General features: G+C 52.2%; 2 protein-coding genes across 4 annotated transcripts; one reads left to right on the top strand and one right to left on the bottom strand.

Moving 5' to 3' along the window:
* The first annotated feature begins 2,322 nt into the window (after positions 1–2,322).
* Positions 2,323–9,137, top strand: PRRT3 (proline rich transmembrane protein 3). The gene is made up of 6 exons (XM_081105468.1): positions 2,323–2,436; positions 2,712–2,910; positions 4,197–4,256; positions 5,000–6,071; positions 6,275–6,433; positions 7,009–9,137. The coding sequence occupies exons 4-6, from the start codon at positions 5,057–5,059 to the stop codon at positions 8,763–8,765; spliced, it is 2,931 nt and encodes a 976-aa protein (XP_080961594.1). The 5' UTR covers positions 2,323–2,436; positions 2,712–2,910; positions 4,197–4,256; positions 5,000–5,056; the 3' UTR covers positions 8,766–9,137.
* Positions 9,138–9,664: 527 nt separating this feature from the next.
* Positions 9,665–17,324, bottom strand: CRELD1 (cysteine rich with EGF like domains 1). Of its 3 annotated transcripts, none has more exons than XM_081105470.1 (11): positions 17,240–17,324; positions 16,591–16,783; positions 16,291–16,373; positions 14,358–14,468; positions 13,952–14,043; positions 13,113–13,289; positions 12,933–13,028; positions 11,690–11,773; positions 11,443–11,538; positions 11,101–11,235; positions 9,665–10,354 (listed from the first exon to the last, which is right to left on the bottom strand). In XM_081105470.1, exons 2-11 carry the CDS (start codon positions 16,762–16,764, stop codon positions 10,140–10,142), a joined length of 1,263 nt encoding a protein of 420 aa, XP_080961596.1. In that variant the 5' UTR covers positions 16,765–16,783; positions 17,240–17,324; the 3' UTR covers positions 9,665–10,139. The 3 variants fall into 3 exon arrangements, with proteins under 3 accessions (XP_080961596.1, XP_080961597.1, XP_080961595.1); XM_081105471.1 differs by having other exon boundaries at positions 16,965–17,246; XM_081105469.1 differs by lacking the exon at positions 17,240–17,324 and having other exon boundaries at positions 16,591–16,928.
* Positions 17,325–17,469: the final 145 nt, after the last annotated feature.

Genomic DNA, 17,469 nt, shown 5'->3' with positions numbered 1-17,469 from the left:
ACTATTTATCAGTTATTAAAGATTGATCATTCTTCACATCACATACCATGTCAGACACAACTGAGCCCTGAACTGCTTTTCTGTAAGAGCCAAGGGGAGGAGAACACTGGGAGGGAGAGTTCAGCTCAACCCTAGAAAAAAATGTCTTTCTTTTTTTTAGTGACACTTGTCATTCTTATCTCTGGTGACAAAAGAAATTCATGGTTGTATAAAATATTGGTAAACAGAAAAGCAAAATTAGGTAAAAATCACATCTCAACTCCCACTTACTTTCTAATATTTAAGGATAAGCTACATAGACAGACAGATATGAACAAAAATTACCAAATAATTATCTGATCTAATTTAGAGTATCAGCATGTAAAGATATATGTATTTGTAAGTAAGGATGTTTATTTTTTTTTAAATATATTTTATTGATTTTTTACAGAGAGGAAGGGAGAGAGATAGAGAGTTAAAAACATCGATGAGAGAGAAACATCGATCAGCTGCCTCCTGCACATCCCCCACTGGGGATGTGCCCGCAACCCAGGTACATGCCCTTGACCGGAATCGAACCCGGGACCCCTCAGTCCGCAGGCCGATGCTCTATCCACTGAGCCAAACCGGTTTCGGCAAGGATGTTTATTAATATTGTTTCTAGTAGAAAAAAACTTGTAAACCACTATCAGTAGGAGAATACTGGGAGTGTCTGAGTAAATTATTGTGCATGCACATCATGCAAGACTGTGCAGCTCGTTGCAAGAAAAGGGTGGAACTAATAGGTATTACCTTCAAAATGTTTCCACATATATTGCTTGAGGCAAACAAAGTTATAGAATAATATGCATGGGGGAGGGATGAGGACACATTTGTAATACCTTAACTAACAAAGAATTAAAAAAAGAATAATATACATAGTATGATCCCATTTGTGTAAACAAATGCATGTACATATATATTTTAAATGTTTTTATTGATTTTTTAGAGAGAGAGGAAGGGAGAGAGAAAGAGAAACATTAATGTGAGTGATCATTGATCGGCTGCCTCCTGCACAGATCCAGCCCGCAACCTGGCCATATGCCCTGACCAGAAATCAAACTAGCAACCTGTTGGTACATAGGAGCATGCTCAACTAACTGAGCCACACCAGCCAGGGCCACATATATGTTCTTATAAGCAAAGGAAACAGTATGATGTTAACTGTGGGTACATTTGGGAGGGCACAGTTGGAGAAGCCAATGCTAAGACAGTTAACATGTTCTTTGAACATTTCTGTGTTGTTTGAATTGGGATGATCAGGATATATTATTTCTAAAATTCAAATGACTGAAATTTAAATAATCAAACAATAATCTACCCTGGAAATTTCTCCATGCCATTAAAGATACTCTATCACATCTAATGACCACATATATTCCTAGTGTGGATTTCTCTTAATGTATTGAACCTAATGTTGGATATGTAGTATATCAGCAGCTGTCCAAAGAGGGTCCAGGAGCATTTTGACAATGTCTCTCAGAATTGAAAATGTGCAGACCCATAGATCTATCCATGCCTCAGGTAAGAAACTATCTGACAGGTACACTCATACATGTGTATAAAGATATCTATGCAAGATTTGGTCCCTGCCTCATTATTCTTTTCTTTAAAAAGTAAATCTTTATTGTTCAGATTATTACAGTTGTTCCTCTTTTTCCCCCCATAGCTCCCCTCCACCCAGTTTCCACCCCACCCCCTGCCCTTACGCTGCCCCCCCCTCCACTGTCCTGTCCATAGGTCCTGCCTCATTATTCTTGCTAGCGAAAGGCTAGAAACAACCTACCTGTCCAACATCAGGGACTATATAAATAAAAATCACAGGCTGACCATATACTGCAATTCTCAATAGCCGATATAAGAAATGAGATGGATCTGTAGACATGTACATGGAAAATGTGCCAGGATATATTGCAAAGTGAAGGGGAAGGCAAGTTACAGAACAATATGTACAGTGTGATCTCTTTTCTCTTTAAAATATATATGTGGCTGTACATTGGAAAAGATCTGAAGGATACACATCAAGCTGTAAGTAGGCTTTACCCATACGTATGTCCGTATCCCTATAAGGATATAAGTAGAGCATAAAGGAAGCGAGCTCCCCGTTCCCTGAGGTATGCAGAGATCAGCTGCCTCATTCTGAGCGGCATTATGGAAGGAATTTCCACATCACTCAGGGGTGACCTAGGTCCCCTCTTAGCCCTGAGACTCTCAGAGAATGGAGAGGTCCGGGCTAGGAGAGGAATCCACGCCTAAGGGGAAAGGGTTAAGCGAGGATGCGGTTGCTGTGGGCGGGCTCAGCAATCGGCAGCGCCAGGCTCTGTTAGCCAAGTCTGAGCATCTCGGAGGATGCGGCGCTGCAAGCGGCTGCTGGGACACGCGCAAGGTGAACGCGGGGGCTGCCTGCGCGACGCCCAGGTGAGGAACTGGCAAAGGAAGGGGGCAATGGTGGGGCCCAGGCAGGGAGCATGGCCTGCAGTCCTGGTCTCAGCAAGGCGCAGAAGGTCCTGCACCAGAGCCCACCCCCACCCAGGACACTGCGGGGAAGGCGCGGAGCCAGGGGCCAGGAGAAGGAGGACGAGAGGTAACCTGAGATGGGCCAGCTCCCAGACGCTGCCCTGCACTGCCCTCTCTCTAGACCCTGAGACAAGGAGATACCCTTCCCCCCTCCAATAAACCCCACATTTCTCCAGCAGCTGGAACCTAGTGCTGGGCAGCCCCCTCTTTGTCCGCAGATGCCCACATCTCTTGGATTGGGGGTGGTGAGCAGATGGCATATGCTTATTGAAGGCCCAGCTCAGCTGTCTCCTCCTCTGCAAAGCTTTTTGGACTCCCTGTGCAAAATGATCTACAGCGCGTTTCACAATGCCTAGTATGACTGTGTGACCTTGGGTGAGTTGCTCAACCTCTCTGAACCTCGGTTTCTTCCCCTGTGAAATGGGTACACCCACACCTGCTTGTGTTGGGAGGGTTGGATGAGATCAAGGGCATTCAGCTACACTTAGCACAGGAGCCTAACTGGGTAAGAGCTCAACACAGGAGCACCGGGAATCGAACCAGCAACCTTTATGAAGGAGTACCTGTGTTAGGGGCCTTTCAGTCAGTCCCCCTCAGCTCACCCCAACTCCTGACACTAGAACTGATGCTTCTCTTTGGATCCCCAGCACCTAGCCTGGGAGAGGAGCAGAGCATGGAGCTTGGTGAATGTCTGAGAAATGAGCCAACAAGGATTTAGGGCAGAGTCTAAACGCATTTTGGGGGGTGGGTTTAAGGGGTCTTTGGGCCCCCTGAAATTGTCCACAAGTTTTGATGAGCCTGGGCATTTTCTTGGGGAAAAAGCCTGGAATTTCCATTGGCTTCTCAAGGTGTCTGTAGGCCACCAAGGGTTAGGAGGCAGGGAGAGTTGGGCACAGCTATTTCCCAGAGGAAAGGAGCAGGGCCTCCGCCCCTAAACACGCTGAGGCCTAAGCTCTCCTCCCCTCTTCTGGCTGTGGGGTCCTTCCTGCCTCCTTGACTCAGCTAGAGAGTCTCAGGAGTGGAAACTTTAGGGACTGTATAGCTGGGGCAGGTCATATGCCGGGGGGCTGAAGACAAGAAATGGAAGATGTAGATGCAGCCTTAAGGAGCCTCAGGCCAGTGTGGGAGACAAGAGATGACTTCACTGTGACCATGGTGATGGGAAGTGTGGAGGGAGGTGTCAAGGAAAGAAATGTCTACGCTGAAACAAGCCACTGTCATATCTTACCTGGCTTTCTACGCTGGCCTCTCTCCCTCTTTTAAAACATTTATTAGATGGTGAAACTCCCTTGCTTAACATCTTCATTGGCTTCCTGTGACACCTAATAAACTCCAGGTGCCTTACCCTGGTGTACCAGTCCTCTTGGGATCTAGCTCGGTCTTTCTGATTTCATCTCCCTCTGCCACTTTCTCCATTTGTTGAGCTCCAGCCACACTGCCTCCTTATTGCTTTAATTCACCTAGCTCATTCCTGTGTCAAGGCCTTTGCACTTTCTGTTCCCTCTGCCAAATGCTTTTCCCCCATATCTTCAAATGGCTGGCTCCTTCTCATTCAGCACTGAGCTCAAATGTCACCTCAGAGAGGCTTTCCTGGCACCCCTGTGTAAAGTATCCCCCACCCCATCCGTCTATCTCTTAATTCTGTTTTCTTTTCTCCATAGCTCACCTTATTTAACATCACTCATCGTCTGTCCCTGACTTAGAATGCCAGCTCCATGAGGGTAGGAATCTTGCCAATTCTGTTCACTGCTTTATCCACAGAGCATGGCACATAATATATGCTCCAGTTAGTTGTTGAAAGAGTTAAGAAAGCTTTCTGGACAAAGGGAAGAGTAAAAGAGCTCTAATACCTCTGCTCCTCTCATAGGCCTGACCCATTATGTGTTCTGTTATATAAGCATTATAAGAGCCCTTTACAGTTAGGTACTCTTTTTTATACCCCTTTTACTGAAACTCTGATGCAAAAAGGTAAAGTAACTCACCCAGGAACTGGCAAAGCTGGGATTCGAACCCAGTTCCCTCCTCAAAAGCAGGGGCCTCTTCCTCTCCACCTCTCTGATATTTGAGCTGGGACTTCAAGAACAGGATTTCAGCAAGTAAAGGAGAAGGGAGGGGGCATTCTAGGCAGAGGGAATGACAGGAGCAAAGGCATGGGGCACCAGGCAGCCCAATAGGTGTGGAAGGGTAGGTGAGCAGCCTGGTGTGGCCTTGGAAGGCCAGGAAGGAGTCTTAATTCTCTTCTGAGGGTAATGGGGAACCACTGAAGGTTTTGAATCAGGGCAGTGGCATGAGCAGAGATGCAGTTTTAAAAGTTCACTCTGAGATTGACCAGGAAGTGGGGAAAGGGGTTTGGGGTGGGGCACCTGCCTCCTGTCGCTCTTCATCCTTTTCCATCAGCCCCCTTGGGACAGCCATAGGAGCCTCTAACACTCACATGTCATTCCCCCCTCCTTTTTTTTTTTAGGCTTATCCAGTGAGGACTGGAAGTTGAGGGTTCTAGACCTAGGCATCAGAGTGGACCATGGCCTCCAGCCCATGGGGCCATGTACATGGCCTCCTGCTGCTATTGCTGCCGCTGTCTCTGGGGGCGGGCCCTGCCCTGGGCGGGAGCCTTCCCAAGGCACAAGAGGACTGGGAACCACACCTGATCCCAGGAGCCCACCCCAGGGGCCCCGTTGGCACAGAGCCCGAAGCCTTCCTCTGGCAGAAGCCCAGAGATGAGAGCCCTTGGAACTCCAGTGTCCCCCAGGTCCGTGCGGAGGAGGTGCCTCAAAGGATCGAAGATTCTCCCCTTGGCCCAGCCCTGCATGGACCTCAAGCAGCCCAGGGGGCTCAGAGAGAAGGACTCCCAGTAACTGATGATTTCCAGGTGGTTCAAGGGCCAAATTCTCAGGGCTGGACAGGACCTCCTGACTCACAGGAGCCTCTGGAGCAAGATGCACCAGCACCCCATCCAGTGGGGTCCCCCCATCTCACTTTCATCCCAACAACTCCCCGACTCCAGCTCAGGGTAGCCACAGTTCCTCCCTCCTCAAGGGAGCCTGGAGGCCAAGTGGGACAACGACCAGTTAGAGATGAGGGTCTGGTTGCTGAAGCCAAACCCGGGGTCTCAGAGACATCCCCCTCCGCCCACCAGGGTCCTCCGCACACTCTTGCACCCGACTCAGGCACTATCAGGAGGCCAGTGCTGGAAGAACAGGATGGGGGTGAGGAAGACTTCCAAGAGGCAGCTCAAGGCCCCATCTTCACCCAGCAGGATCCAGCAGCCTCTGTGATTGGCTCAGTATCCCCAGTTGAGGTGGCATCCACTCAGGAGCCTGGGTTCCAGCCAGACCTGGCATTGACCAGAAGCCTTCCTCCTGCCAACGAGCTGCCAGCTGAGCCCCCCAAGAAGGCTAAAGGTGGGGAGATCTGGGCAGTCAGTTTTCCAAGTCCCTCACTGAAGCAGGCTCACTTCCCTGATGTTCAGGGCTCCCCAGGACCCCAACCTTCAGGTCCTCCAGCCTCAGAGACTCCTCATGAGCAGCCCAAGCCAGGTGGGTACCAAGGTGAGGGTGCCATGCAGGGCTGGGAGGGGCAGTGTTCCATGGCAGCTGGATGCCCCAGTTTCTGTGTGTCCCCTGGCCCCATTGGGTCCCATTTTCCTTTCTGAGGGTGATTGTGCCTCCCTCCTGGGGGATTAGACTTCGGGGACTGCTGGAGGGGTCAGGCAAAGTGATGACTGCTTTTGTCATTTCAGAGATAGCAGCAATGAATGGAGCAGAACCCATCTCTCCCCAGAGGGTGAGAGGAGCAGTAGGGGCCCCAGAAACTCCCAAGGCCCTCATCCCCCCTGACCCCTCGGACCCGGGCCCAGCTACAAACCAAACGGAAAGTCCTGTGAGGACCCTGCAGCCAGGTGAGGGCATGGCTGGGGGTTTGGGGAGAGTGGTACTCTGTTTAATAACAAAGAAGTGTGCGAGGTCCATATGGGAAAGTGGGAGTGAGGACAAACAGCTCTTAAAGGAATTGGCTAGGACCTCCTTCAAACAACTTGGGATAATAAACTAATACTCACTGGCTACTCTGGGAGAAGTCATGTGACCTTTGGGGGCTAGAATGTTCTTAAATGTAACATGGATGTATTTAGTGCAGATTCTCCAACTCTGGCAAATCACTCAAGGAGCTTTTAAAAAATTCCCACGGAATTCTGATTCAGTCGGTCTCCAGGTGATTCTAATATTAAGCCCATGCTGAGAACTGCTGGTATGTTATTAATAAAAATGGCAGCTCGCATCCATTTAACACTTACTGGGCGCTGGGCACTATGCTAAACATTCAGTCCTCACCACAATCCAGTGAGGTAGGTGTTGCTACCACCCCCATTTTACAGATGTGCTTGGAAAAGTTAAATAACTTGCCCTTCACATTAGGGAATAATGTAAAATCAAAAACATTTTACGAAGGGCTATTTTAATATTGTTATTATTGCAGACGAAGCCGAGGAGTGGCCGGGGCGCCCCCAAAGCCATCCCCCAGCACCCCCAGTCCAGGCCCCCTCGACATCCCGCCGGGGCCTCATTCGGGTCACCACACAGCGCGCCCTGGGACAGCCAGCTCCTCCGGAGCCCTCAGCCAGCTCCATGGCATCTGCCCCAGCCTCTAGCCCCCCGGCCAACGCCACCGCACCCCCCCTGCGCTGGGGTCCCCTTCGGCGGGTGCTGAGCTTTTCCTGGGAGCTGCACGTCTATGGGGTAGGGGTGCTCTTTCTGCTGCCGGCGTTGCTGTCAATGGCCTCTCTGGCAGCCGCCTCTACGGGGCCCTGGCTGGCACTGGTGGCGGCAGTGCTGGTGCTCCTAGCATCGGGGCTGCGATCTGCCTACATGCTTGCCGACCCCTACGGCTCGCAGGCGCGGCTGGGCTTACGCGCCGGCCTGGTGCTCTACAACCTACCCTTCCCCTTGCTGCTCACCGCGTTGGCGGCCCTGACCCTGCTAGGACTGGGTGCGGGGCTGCCCCCGCAGCTGCAGAACCCGCTCCTGCTCGGAGTCCTGGCGTTGACTCACGGCGTGGGGTTGCTCGCTACAGACCTGCTGTCGTCGACGCCGGCGCTCAACCTCCTGGCTCAGGGCTTCTCGTGCGCCTGGGGCGCAGCCGTGGCTCTGGGCACGCTCTGCCTGTGCCGTCGCCGCCTGCTGGACGGGCCGCGGGGCTGGGATGCCAGCCCGGGGCCGCGGCTGCTGGCAGTGGCGGGCTCCCTGGGGCTGCTGGCTAGCGGTTTACAGCTGGCAGCTGCCCTCTGGCTGTACCCAGGCCCAGGCCGCGTGGGCCGCTTCTCATGGGCCTGGTGGGGGGTCCATTTCTGGCTGCGCCTGCTGGAGCTGACCTGGGCCCTCGTCTTGGCACTGGCTGCTGTGGTCGCGGCGCGGCCCAGGCCGCCCACGGAGCATGCGTGCTGGGCGAAGCTGCGGCGCCTGGCGTGTCCTGCGCCCTCGGGCAAAAGCGAGGTTCCGGAGCGACCCAACAACTGCTACGCGGGGCCCAGCGGCGTTGGCGTCGGCAGCTTGGAGATCAGCAAGAGCCTCATCCGCAACTCTGCGGAGGGAGCGCCGCCTGCCACCCCCAGTTCAGGCGCCTGGGGCTCGGCTGCGTCACTGGGCCGCGGCCCCCAGGGTGGCCCGGTCCTCTCCCGTAGCAGCGTGGGGCCGGCTCCGTCGATGAGCGAGCTGGACCTGCGGCCGCCGTCACCCATCAACCTGAGCCGCAGCATCGACGCCGCGCTCTTCCGAGAGCACTTGGTGCGCGACAGCGTGTTCCGACGCTGCGGCCTGCGCGGTCTGGCCTCCCCGCCGCCTGGGGGCGCGCTGCGGCCGCGCCGGGGCAGCCATCCGGACACTGAGCTCGACGGTGCGGGCTCCTTGCTCCGTGGCCGCTGCCGGTCGCTCAGCGACGTGCGCGTCCGCGGGCCGGTCCCACCACACGTAGTGGATGAGCCGGATCAGGTGGCTTCCGGCAGCTCCATGGACAGCTTCTCCCGGGGCTCGCTCAAGATCAGCTGGAACCCGTGGCGCCACGGGGTGTCGTCGGTGGACAGCCTGCCCCTAGATGAGCTGCCCAGCACGGTGCAACTACTGCCAGCCCCAGCCACTGCAACTGCTCCCAGCCGGCCCATAGAACCCCGGAGTGAGATCCAGCCTTCCTGCAAGCCAGGGGACTCTCGCAGCGCCTCCAGTGACACCATTGAACTCTGAGCGGATCCCACACTGTTGCAGGACCAGCCTTCAGTGACCATATGGCATGGCCGACTGGGACAGTTGAGCCCTTAAAAAACTGGCATCCTGGGGCCTGAACCTGATTGCAGCCCCTGGAAGCAGCCAGGAGTGTCCCCAACCCCCACCTGCGTTTTTTGTTTTTTAAATATCTCTATTTTTTTCCAGCAGGTATTTTGCACAGAGGCTGTGATTTATATGGAATACAGGGTGGACATGCATGGATTTGGGTATGAGGAATGGGGTTCAGGTGCCCCAAATACCCCTCCAGACTCCCCATTGTGGAAGGATGAGGCTCGCTTGTCTAGATTGAATGTCCTCTTTGTGCCAAAGAAATAAACCTTTAGGACTTGGCTCATGCCTCCCTCTGGCCATGCCAGGATCCTGTTCAGAGAAGAGTAGGAGGGCCCACCCTCCAGTAGTTCCATGTCCAGTATGTGGGACAGGGGGACTTCCAAAGGAAAGGGTTAGCAGCTTTATAAATAAGGCTATTGATATTTTATTGAACATCTATTTGTTGTACACTGTCTTCAGCTCTTTACATTCACCACCTTATTTAATTCTCATAATAAGCCTGAGTGGAAAGCATTATCAAGCCCATTTTATAAATGAGAAGAGTAAGGTTCAGAGACAAAAGTCATTTTGTCCAGGGTCCTTTGGCCCAAATAATAGCTGATACTGAACCCAGAAAGTTCCATCCCTGAAGCTGGGTCCTCCATCCCCTTCTCCTAACACAACTTCAGGGCCAAGCCTCTCCTTTTACTCTTCCACCAGGGTAGCCCTCAATTTCCCAGGGTTTTAGAAAAATTTCCCAAGGGTCAGGGCCTCTCAGTAGCTTAGGCCAACCATGGGAGTGGGAGGGCAGGCAGTAAAACTGAAGCTTCTCCATTTTCCAAGACCTTTCTTTATTTCCTGAGATGAATAAATAAATCAGTGGCTGAGGGGAGAGGGGTGAGGAATGGGGGAGGTGAATATGGAACAGGAGCTGGCAGCATGCAGCTGGCAGGAGGAGGCTATGATGGACTCACCCCTGCAGGAGCCCACCCCCCTCATCCTGCACAGGGGCCAGAGCTCACTAGCAGCCACCATAAGGAGACACTAAAAATCCACACACATTATCAGGCCTGCCCAGTCTCCTCAAGGCCAAGATCCCATGGCTTCCATTTTTAGGGCTCCTTCCGCATCCCAGGGGCCTCACCTGCCCAGGTCTGGGTGCCTAGGCTGCTCCGTAGGCGGGTAGGGGGTACTTAGCCTACTCTCAAAAATAAAGCCAGCCGCCTTGAGTGTCCAGGCAGGAGAGAGGCCTGGCTTCTGGAGGCAGCCTGGTGGGAGGAGATCCTGCAGGCATGGCAGAGATTATCTGCCCTTGATGAAGCCTTCCAGCACCCGGTCACTGCGCTCTGACAACCAGTAGCCAGTCATGGCCGCCACAGCCCCAATGAAGATGGCGGTAAAGACCAAATCACCCTTGGCAGCCAGCGTGGCCAGTGCACAGATGATGACACCGAAGAACATCTGCTGCAGCACCACCAGCTCATCCTCTGTCATCTCTGAGAAGAAGCCCGCTGACTCTGCGAGGAATAAGAAGCACCTGTCACTCCTCCCCCATTCTTAGAGTCTCCCACGCACCCAGTCATCGCTGCCACCTGCCTGCTAGGCGTGCCAGCACGCGATGTCGTTTACTGCTGAGAACGACTCTAGGGGGCAGTTATTATCCCTGTCTCACTGAACGGGAAACTGAGGCTCAGAGAGGTAGAGGTTTCCCAAGGCCACGTGGTGAGCGAGTTGTGACAGAGCACGTGCCATGTGTACTAGCCCAGCTCCAGAGCCAGACTGCCAGGATTCAACACCCAGCTCTGCGACCTGCTTGCTGGGTGGCCCTGGGCAAGTGGCTTCATTTCTCTGCATCCTAGTCTCCACTATGGGGATGAGAAAGATACCTACAGCGTTGGATTTGTTTTAGTGTAAAGTAAGTTAATACATGCCACATGCTTGGAACAGTGTCTGACATATGGCAAGAGTTGCGGAAGTGATCACTATTATATCATTGTAGCTGTCCATCTCACCACACCATGGCCTACAATAGCTCTCAGAGGGCCAGGGCTAGGACTGGTCCCATTGGACAGATGAGGAAAGAGGCTAGGGGGGGCAGAGTAATTTGATGCCAAGTCCTATTTTCTTTCTACCCCAGGGAGGTGTGAGGCCACCAAAAGCTACTCAAGAGATGTAGGCTTCAGGTCTCAATGCAGCCTCACAGGGGCTGAGGGGTTATAAATGCTTGGAGAACGGGTTTGGTGGGGGCCAAGTTGGGACTCACCTGGGATCTGCTCCTTCACACAGATGCCCTCAATCTGTTTGTAGCCCTCAGCACAGACACAACGGTAACTTCCCTCGCTGTTCTCACATTGCTCGTTCTCTCCGGGACACACCTCTGTCTCACACTCGTCCACATCTTGAGGGAGGGCAAGGAGGGATCAGAGCGACTTCCAGGGTCCCACAGGCAGCACCCCGACCCTGCCTCGTTCACATTCCGGCACTCCCTTCTGCCCTTACCCAGGTAACATTCACCCTTCCCCTAGCCTGTTCACATTCCAGCCCCTCTCAATTCATGGTGGCAAGGCACTCCAAGGTACCTGGGCCCCACTGGCTGGAGACTCACCGAGACACTTGGAGCCCACCTGCTGGTAGCCAGGGCTACACTTCTTACAGCGGCCTGGCCCTGCCCCCATGCAGCCCAGGCAGGCCTTGGCACAGTCTGGAGAAGAGAGAGGAGAGAGAAGGTTAAGAGCTGCCCCTAAATCCAAGGGGTTCTGGTGCCAGAGAAGGCAGAAGTTTGGGGGGAACAGGCGTGGAGCAGCTCCTCCTGCCTTTCCCACATCCCCTCCCCTGCAGGAGTGGACACTCACCTCGGCACTCATAGGAGCCCTCCGTGTTCACGCAGAATTGGTCGGCTCCACAGTTGGCTCGCTCTGTGCCACACTCGTCAATATCTACAGAAAGGCCGGCAAGATGGGGCATTTCAGTCAGTTCACTAACAGGGAAGCTGAGACCAGAACTGTTGCAGAATGGAGTTGCCAGGCTCATATGGTGTGGTAGCAACGGCAGGCTGTCCACCAACACAGCAGGAGAGGTGCAGCTGGACTCCAGGCCGCCCAGGCAGAGAGTACATTTTCCAATCTGCTTTGCTACTCAGTATGGCCTTGTGGTTGAGTTCTGGCCGACAGGATATAAACAGAAGTGATGTGCTCCACTTTCAGCTTGGCTTTAAAACAAAGGGCTTGGACTCATCCATGCACTCTCTTCTCTTTCTTACTTCCTGAGTGCCAGGGCATGGAACACAGAAGTGCCTGGGAACGAGCCTCAACCACAAAGGCAACACCCAACGGGATGACTGCACAGTAAGAAAGAAGGAATCTGGGTGCTTGAATGATTGTGACAAAAAGAGCGTCCCTGACAGCCTGGACTGCTTGCTCTGAGACGGTGATTTAAGATAAAAATAAACCTCTCTATTCTTTAAGCCATAATCTTTGGGGACCTTTTTGTCACAGTATCTTAGTCATTACTCTCACTTATACAAATGGCTAGGTTTGAGACAGACCAAGTCTCAAACCCAGGTCTCCTGACCCAAGTTCAATATCCTCATTCCTCTGGCTAACCCTTTCTCAACTGAACAGACTTGGTCTAAATCAGTGGTTCTCAACCTTCTGGCCCTTTAAATACACTTCCTCATGTTGTGACCCAACCATAAAATTATTTTCGTTGCTACTTCATAACGGTAATGTTGCTACTGTTATGAATCGTAATGTAAATATCTGATATGCAGGATGGTCTTAGGCGACCCCTGTGAAAGGGTCGTTCGACCACCAAAGGGGTCGCGACCCACAGGTTGAGAACCACTGGTCTAAATGGTATCTCCTCTAAGAAGCCTTTCCTGATTCCTTACCATCACCCAGCTGGATCAGGGACATCTCTCATTGCACAAAGATCAGTCTGTACTGCAAGTGCCTGGTTGCTTTTCTGCCTTCCCAACCAGGCTGAGATCTCCATAAAGACGGGAACTGTGTTGGTCTAGCCCAGAGATGTGGGTATTGATGGAGAACCAAGCCCAGGCCCATCTACCTCCCAGACCTGAGGCACAGCCCCACTCACCTACGCACTTGAGGTGATGCAGGGCCCAGCCCCTCTTGCACTGTAAACAGTTTGATTCCTCAGGTCCTGAGCAGCGGGCACAGGGGCCAAAGCAAGCTGGGGGGAATGGCGGAAGTAAGAGAATGAGCAGACAGGCATCCCATCAGCCCCTGCCCAGCGCCTCACCTTTTGGCTACCTACCCGAACATACCAGATGGCTGGCGTTGCGCTCCACCTCAAAGTAGCCGAGGCTGCATTGGCCACAGGCCTCACCCCCATAGCCGGCTTGGCAGTCACAGTGCCCGCTGCCCCCTCGAGTCCCTTCCCCTTCACAATGCCCGTAGCCACCGCAGGGCTTCTCTGTACCCCCGGGACAGGCTGTGGGCAGACACCAAACCGGGTGAGACTGTAAAAACAATCTTGTATATAGAAAACATTAACATTTTTGGAAAGAAAACTTAATAGCAACATAATATGTTGTCATAAAACTGTATGAAATTTACTTAACCTCTACTCCACTATGGAACATTAGGTTATTTACAAATCTTTTCTTTTATAAACACTGACTTGATCATCTTTGTCACTGACTCTTTATCTGCAGCTTCTGCGGAAAGATTTTTCTAAAAGGGGCTGGTAATAAATTTAGCTCCTGAATCAGAACTGTGTGTAGAAAAAGGTGGTGACAATGGGAGCATCGAGACAGCACCTGCCAACTGGAGGAAGGTCCCCTTAGTTCAAGGGATGGGGCCTGGTCTGACCCCAGGCATGGGAAATGAGGGGTGGAGGTGGAAGCATTTCTCAAATATAAGATAAAACCACAGCAGCATCTGACTCAGTCTAAGCACACACATATCTTTTTACAGAGCCACTCCCCATTGATTTGCTCATCTCGTCAGCCCTGTGAGGCAAGTAAGAACTAAGGTCCAGAGAAGTTATCTGAGCAGCCTAAGTGCACACAGCCAGCTAGGGGCAGAGCCAGGACAAGAGTCCTGGCCTCAGCAGTCCCCTCCCATCCCTTAAGAGGAACTTGAATAACTCACGAAGGCAGGAGGGCCCGAAGGTGCCTGAGGGGCAGCAGAGCTTCAGGGAATCTGAGCAGAGCCACTGGAAGAGGTCTGGGGCTTCCTGCTGCCTGAGGCAGGGAGGTGGTGTGACAGTGAGGGGGCCTCAGTCAGTTGTCAGAGATGCTGCCCATCCCCCAACCTCCCACCGAATCTCTGATACAACCCAACGTATAAGACCCCTAAGACCACCTGACCAACGCCCTTTCCTCATTTGGCAGAGGGACAAACTGAAGCTCAGAGTGAGAGCTCCTTCAGCAAGTCCTTAGCAGATCTGGGTTTGGAAGGAGCCAAACAAGGACACAGGCCCCTAGCATGCAATCCCCTGCTTTACTACCTGGCCCTGCCTGTGGCCCCTCCCTGGGAAAGCCCCCACGCCACTCACTTGTGAAACCACCAACTCTCCACCAGCTCCTCGCTCAGCTCCAACAGGCGATGGCACTCGAAGTCCGACTTGCTGCACACGTTCTCAAGCACCTCTACCAGGCGGGTCTCACTGGCCAGACAGGGCAGAGTAGTGTGAACACATTCCACGACACCCACCAGCCTCCTTAAGGTCTCTCCCACCACGCCTCACGCCATGACAGGGTCAAAGGAAAGGGCAGAGGGCATAATGGAAGGGATACTGGTTTTGAGTCAGACAGACCTGAGTTTGAATCTAGTTGTATGACCTTGGGCAAATCAATCTCTCTTGAACCTGTTCTCTCTTCTGTAAAATGGGGACACCACCTCCCCTACAGGTTTGTTGTACGATACCATAGTTCCTGCCTCTGCACAATGGAATATGTACTCTTGCTGGGTAGATGTAAGTAAAAATATATCATATAGCAAGTGTTGGTGAGGAAGTGGAGAAACTGGAACCCTCCTACATTACAGGTGAGAATGAAAAATGGTGCAGACACTGTGGAAAACAGTTTGGCAATTCCTTGATAAGTTAAACATGGAATCATCATAGGACTCAGTAACTGCACTGCTGGATTTGCACCCAAAAGAATGGAAACAGGTGTTCAAACAAAAACGTGTACACAGCCGAAACTGGTTTGGCTCAGTGGATAGAGCGTCGGCCTGCGGACTGAAGGGTCCCAGGTTCGATTCCGGTCAAGGGCATGTACCTGGGTTGCGGGCACATCCCCAGTGGGAGATGTGCAGGAGGCAGCTGATCGATGTTTCTCTCTCATCGATGTTTCTAACTCTCTAACTCTCTCTCTTCCTCTCTGTAAAAACTCAATAAAATATATTTAAAAAAAAAACCAAACAAACAAACAAAAAAAACGTGTACACAAATGTTCATTGCAATAGTATCCACAATAGCCAAAAGATAGAAACAACCCAAATGTTCATCAAATGATGAATGGATACACCAAATGTGGTATATTCATACAACAGAATATTATTAAGCCTTAAAAAGGAATGAAATATTAATATATGCTACAATATAGATAAACCTTCAAATTTTTGATAAGTGAAAGAAACCAGACATAAAAGGCCACATATTATAGGATTCCAATAGAATTAGCAAATCCATAGAGACAGAAAGCAAATTAGTGATTGTCAAGGACTGAGGGGAGAATGAGAAGTGACTGCTTAATGGATATGGCGTTTCTTTTCGGGATGATGAAAATGTTCTGGAACTAGTGGTAATACTTGCACAACACTGTGAATGTACAAAATATCTCTAATGGTAAATGTTATGTGCTGTATATCTACCTCAATAAAAAATTAAATATACATAAACACACACATATAATGGATCATATCTTTAAAGAGTCTGACACAGTGACTGGCATATAGGAGGAGGTGGTTTTAAAAAACTGCAAAAGCCCTGGCCAGTGTTGCTCAGCGGATAGAGTGTCAGCCCGCACACTGAAGGGCTGCAGGTTCGATTTCTAGTCATGGGCATGTACCTGGGTTACTTCACCTTCTACCACTCCATTCCAGCCACTTCTCAAATACTCCAAGCTCAGCCTCACTCTGTCCACTTCTCTTCTCTGATTGTCACATAGCTTGCTTCTTCACTTCAGGTCTCTGTTCAAATGTCACACCTTGGACACCATGCTTCTCACCATTCTGTAGTCCACCCTGTTTTACTGTTATTCACCTTATGTGACATTATTTATTGCCTTATTCACCACCTATCTCCTCTACAAGAATGTAAGCTATTTGAAGATGGGATTTGGCTTGCCTTGTTTACTGCTGTACTATAGATATTCAGTGATTATTTGTTGAATGAGTAAGCATTCCCCAAAAGGCTCTAGGTCCCCACTCGTAGAACAGAGACTGGGAGGTGAGCTATACAAACCCAGCTTTCCAGCCCTTACCTGTCTTTGTATTTGGACAACTTCTCTTCTTCCCAGGCAGTATTTCCACCTCCAAAGTTGTCCCGGTTGGTTCTCTCCAGGCCCTGGAAATGGAGAAAATTAGTAATACCTAAGTACGGAAGTCCAATGCCTGGGGCATTCTAGCACTTCAGTCTTTCACTGACCAGGCAACAGGCCACACAACTAGTTAAGTAACCAAGTTGGGACTTGAATCCATACAGACTTGCATCCCAGATCTCCCCACTCTCGGCCACTTGCTATAGCAGCCAGGCCCCTCCCACCGGGCTGCGGGGCACTCACCTTGTTGAAGCTATCGACCAGTCCCCGACAGGTATGACACGGATGGGGCTCGGTTGGGGGCGAAGACTGGGGAGGCGGAGAGGGCTGGAGCCAAACTGGGCCTGGGAGGCTGCAGAAGAGGCTCAGGCCCCAGACCAGAGCTGGGACCAGGCCCCTTGGGGGTCGCGGGGCCATCCTTTCCCAGGCCGGGGACCTACAGATGGAAGACATGGGTAGGGTGCGCTGGAGGAGCCAGGTGGGAAAGGCAGCGTCGGTGCTGAGATGCCAGGGGTCTGGGAGCCCAGATCTGTGATTTTAAAAAGGGAGGCTGGACTGGGATTGGGGCGAGAGAGGGTATGGTGGGGAAATGAGCGGCAATAAGTTATCCTCGTTACCGTTGGGGAGGTAGCCTGCACCCTTGGCAAGGAAGCAAAAGTCAGCCCATTGTTTTAGGGTCTGAATGTAGGTTTATTAGGGGCAGGATCAGTGGAATTAGGTAGAAGGGGGTCAGATTCCAAGTATTGGGGAAGAAGAAGCCGGATGAACGATTTGCGTGGATAGGAAGAGAAGGGGTCAGGTTCAGGGCCCGCAGGCCGCCAAAGCACGGCCCGCGAGCCGGCAGGGGAGGATCCAGATCCCTGAGATCCTGGGGGAGCAAGAGACGACGCACCCAGCCCGCCGCAGGCGCAGACCGCTGTCTGCTCAGCGCCACCTCCTCCACCGCCTGCGTCAGACGTGCCACCTCCGCCAACCCCGCAGCCCGGAGGGCGGAGCCCACGCCGCAGCCAATGGTGACGAGCCATGTGCCGTTGCGTCATCCCGCCCCAGCCAACCAGAGGTGGCGCCGGGCTGCACCTGTCGGGCAGTTAAAGGGCCGCGGGGACCGGACCGCGGGCTGCG

This window comes from Myotis nattereri (genome assembly GCF_964212035.1).
Source record: "Myotis nattereri genome assembly, chromosome: 14".
Classification (NCBI taxonomy): domain Eukaryota; kingdom Metazoa; phylum Chordata; class Mammalia; order Chiroptera; family Vespertilionidae; genus Myotis; species Myotis nattereri.
Note: the sequence above shows the minus strand (reverse complement) of the source record. Positions and strands in the feature narration are given on the sequence as shown.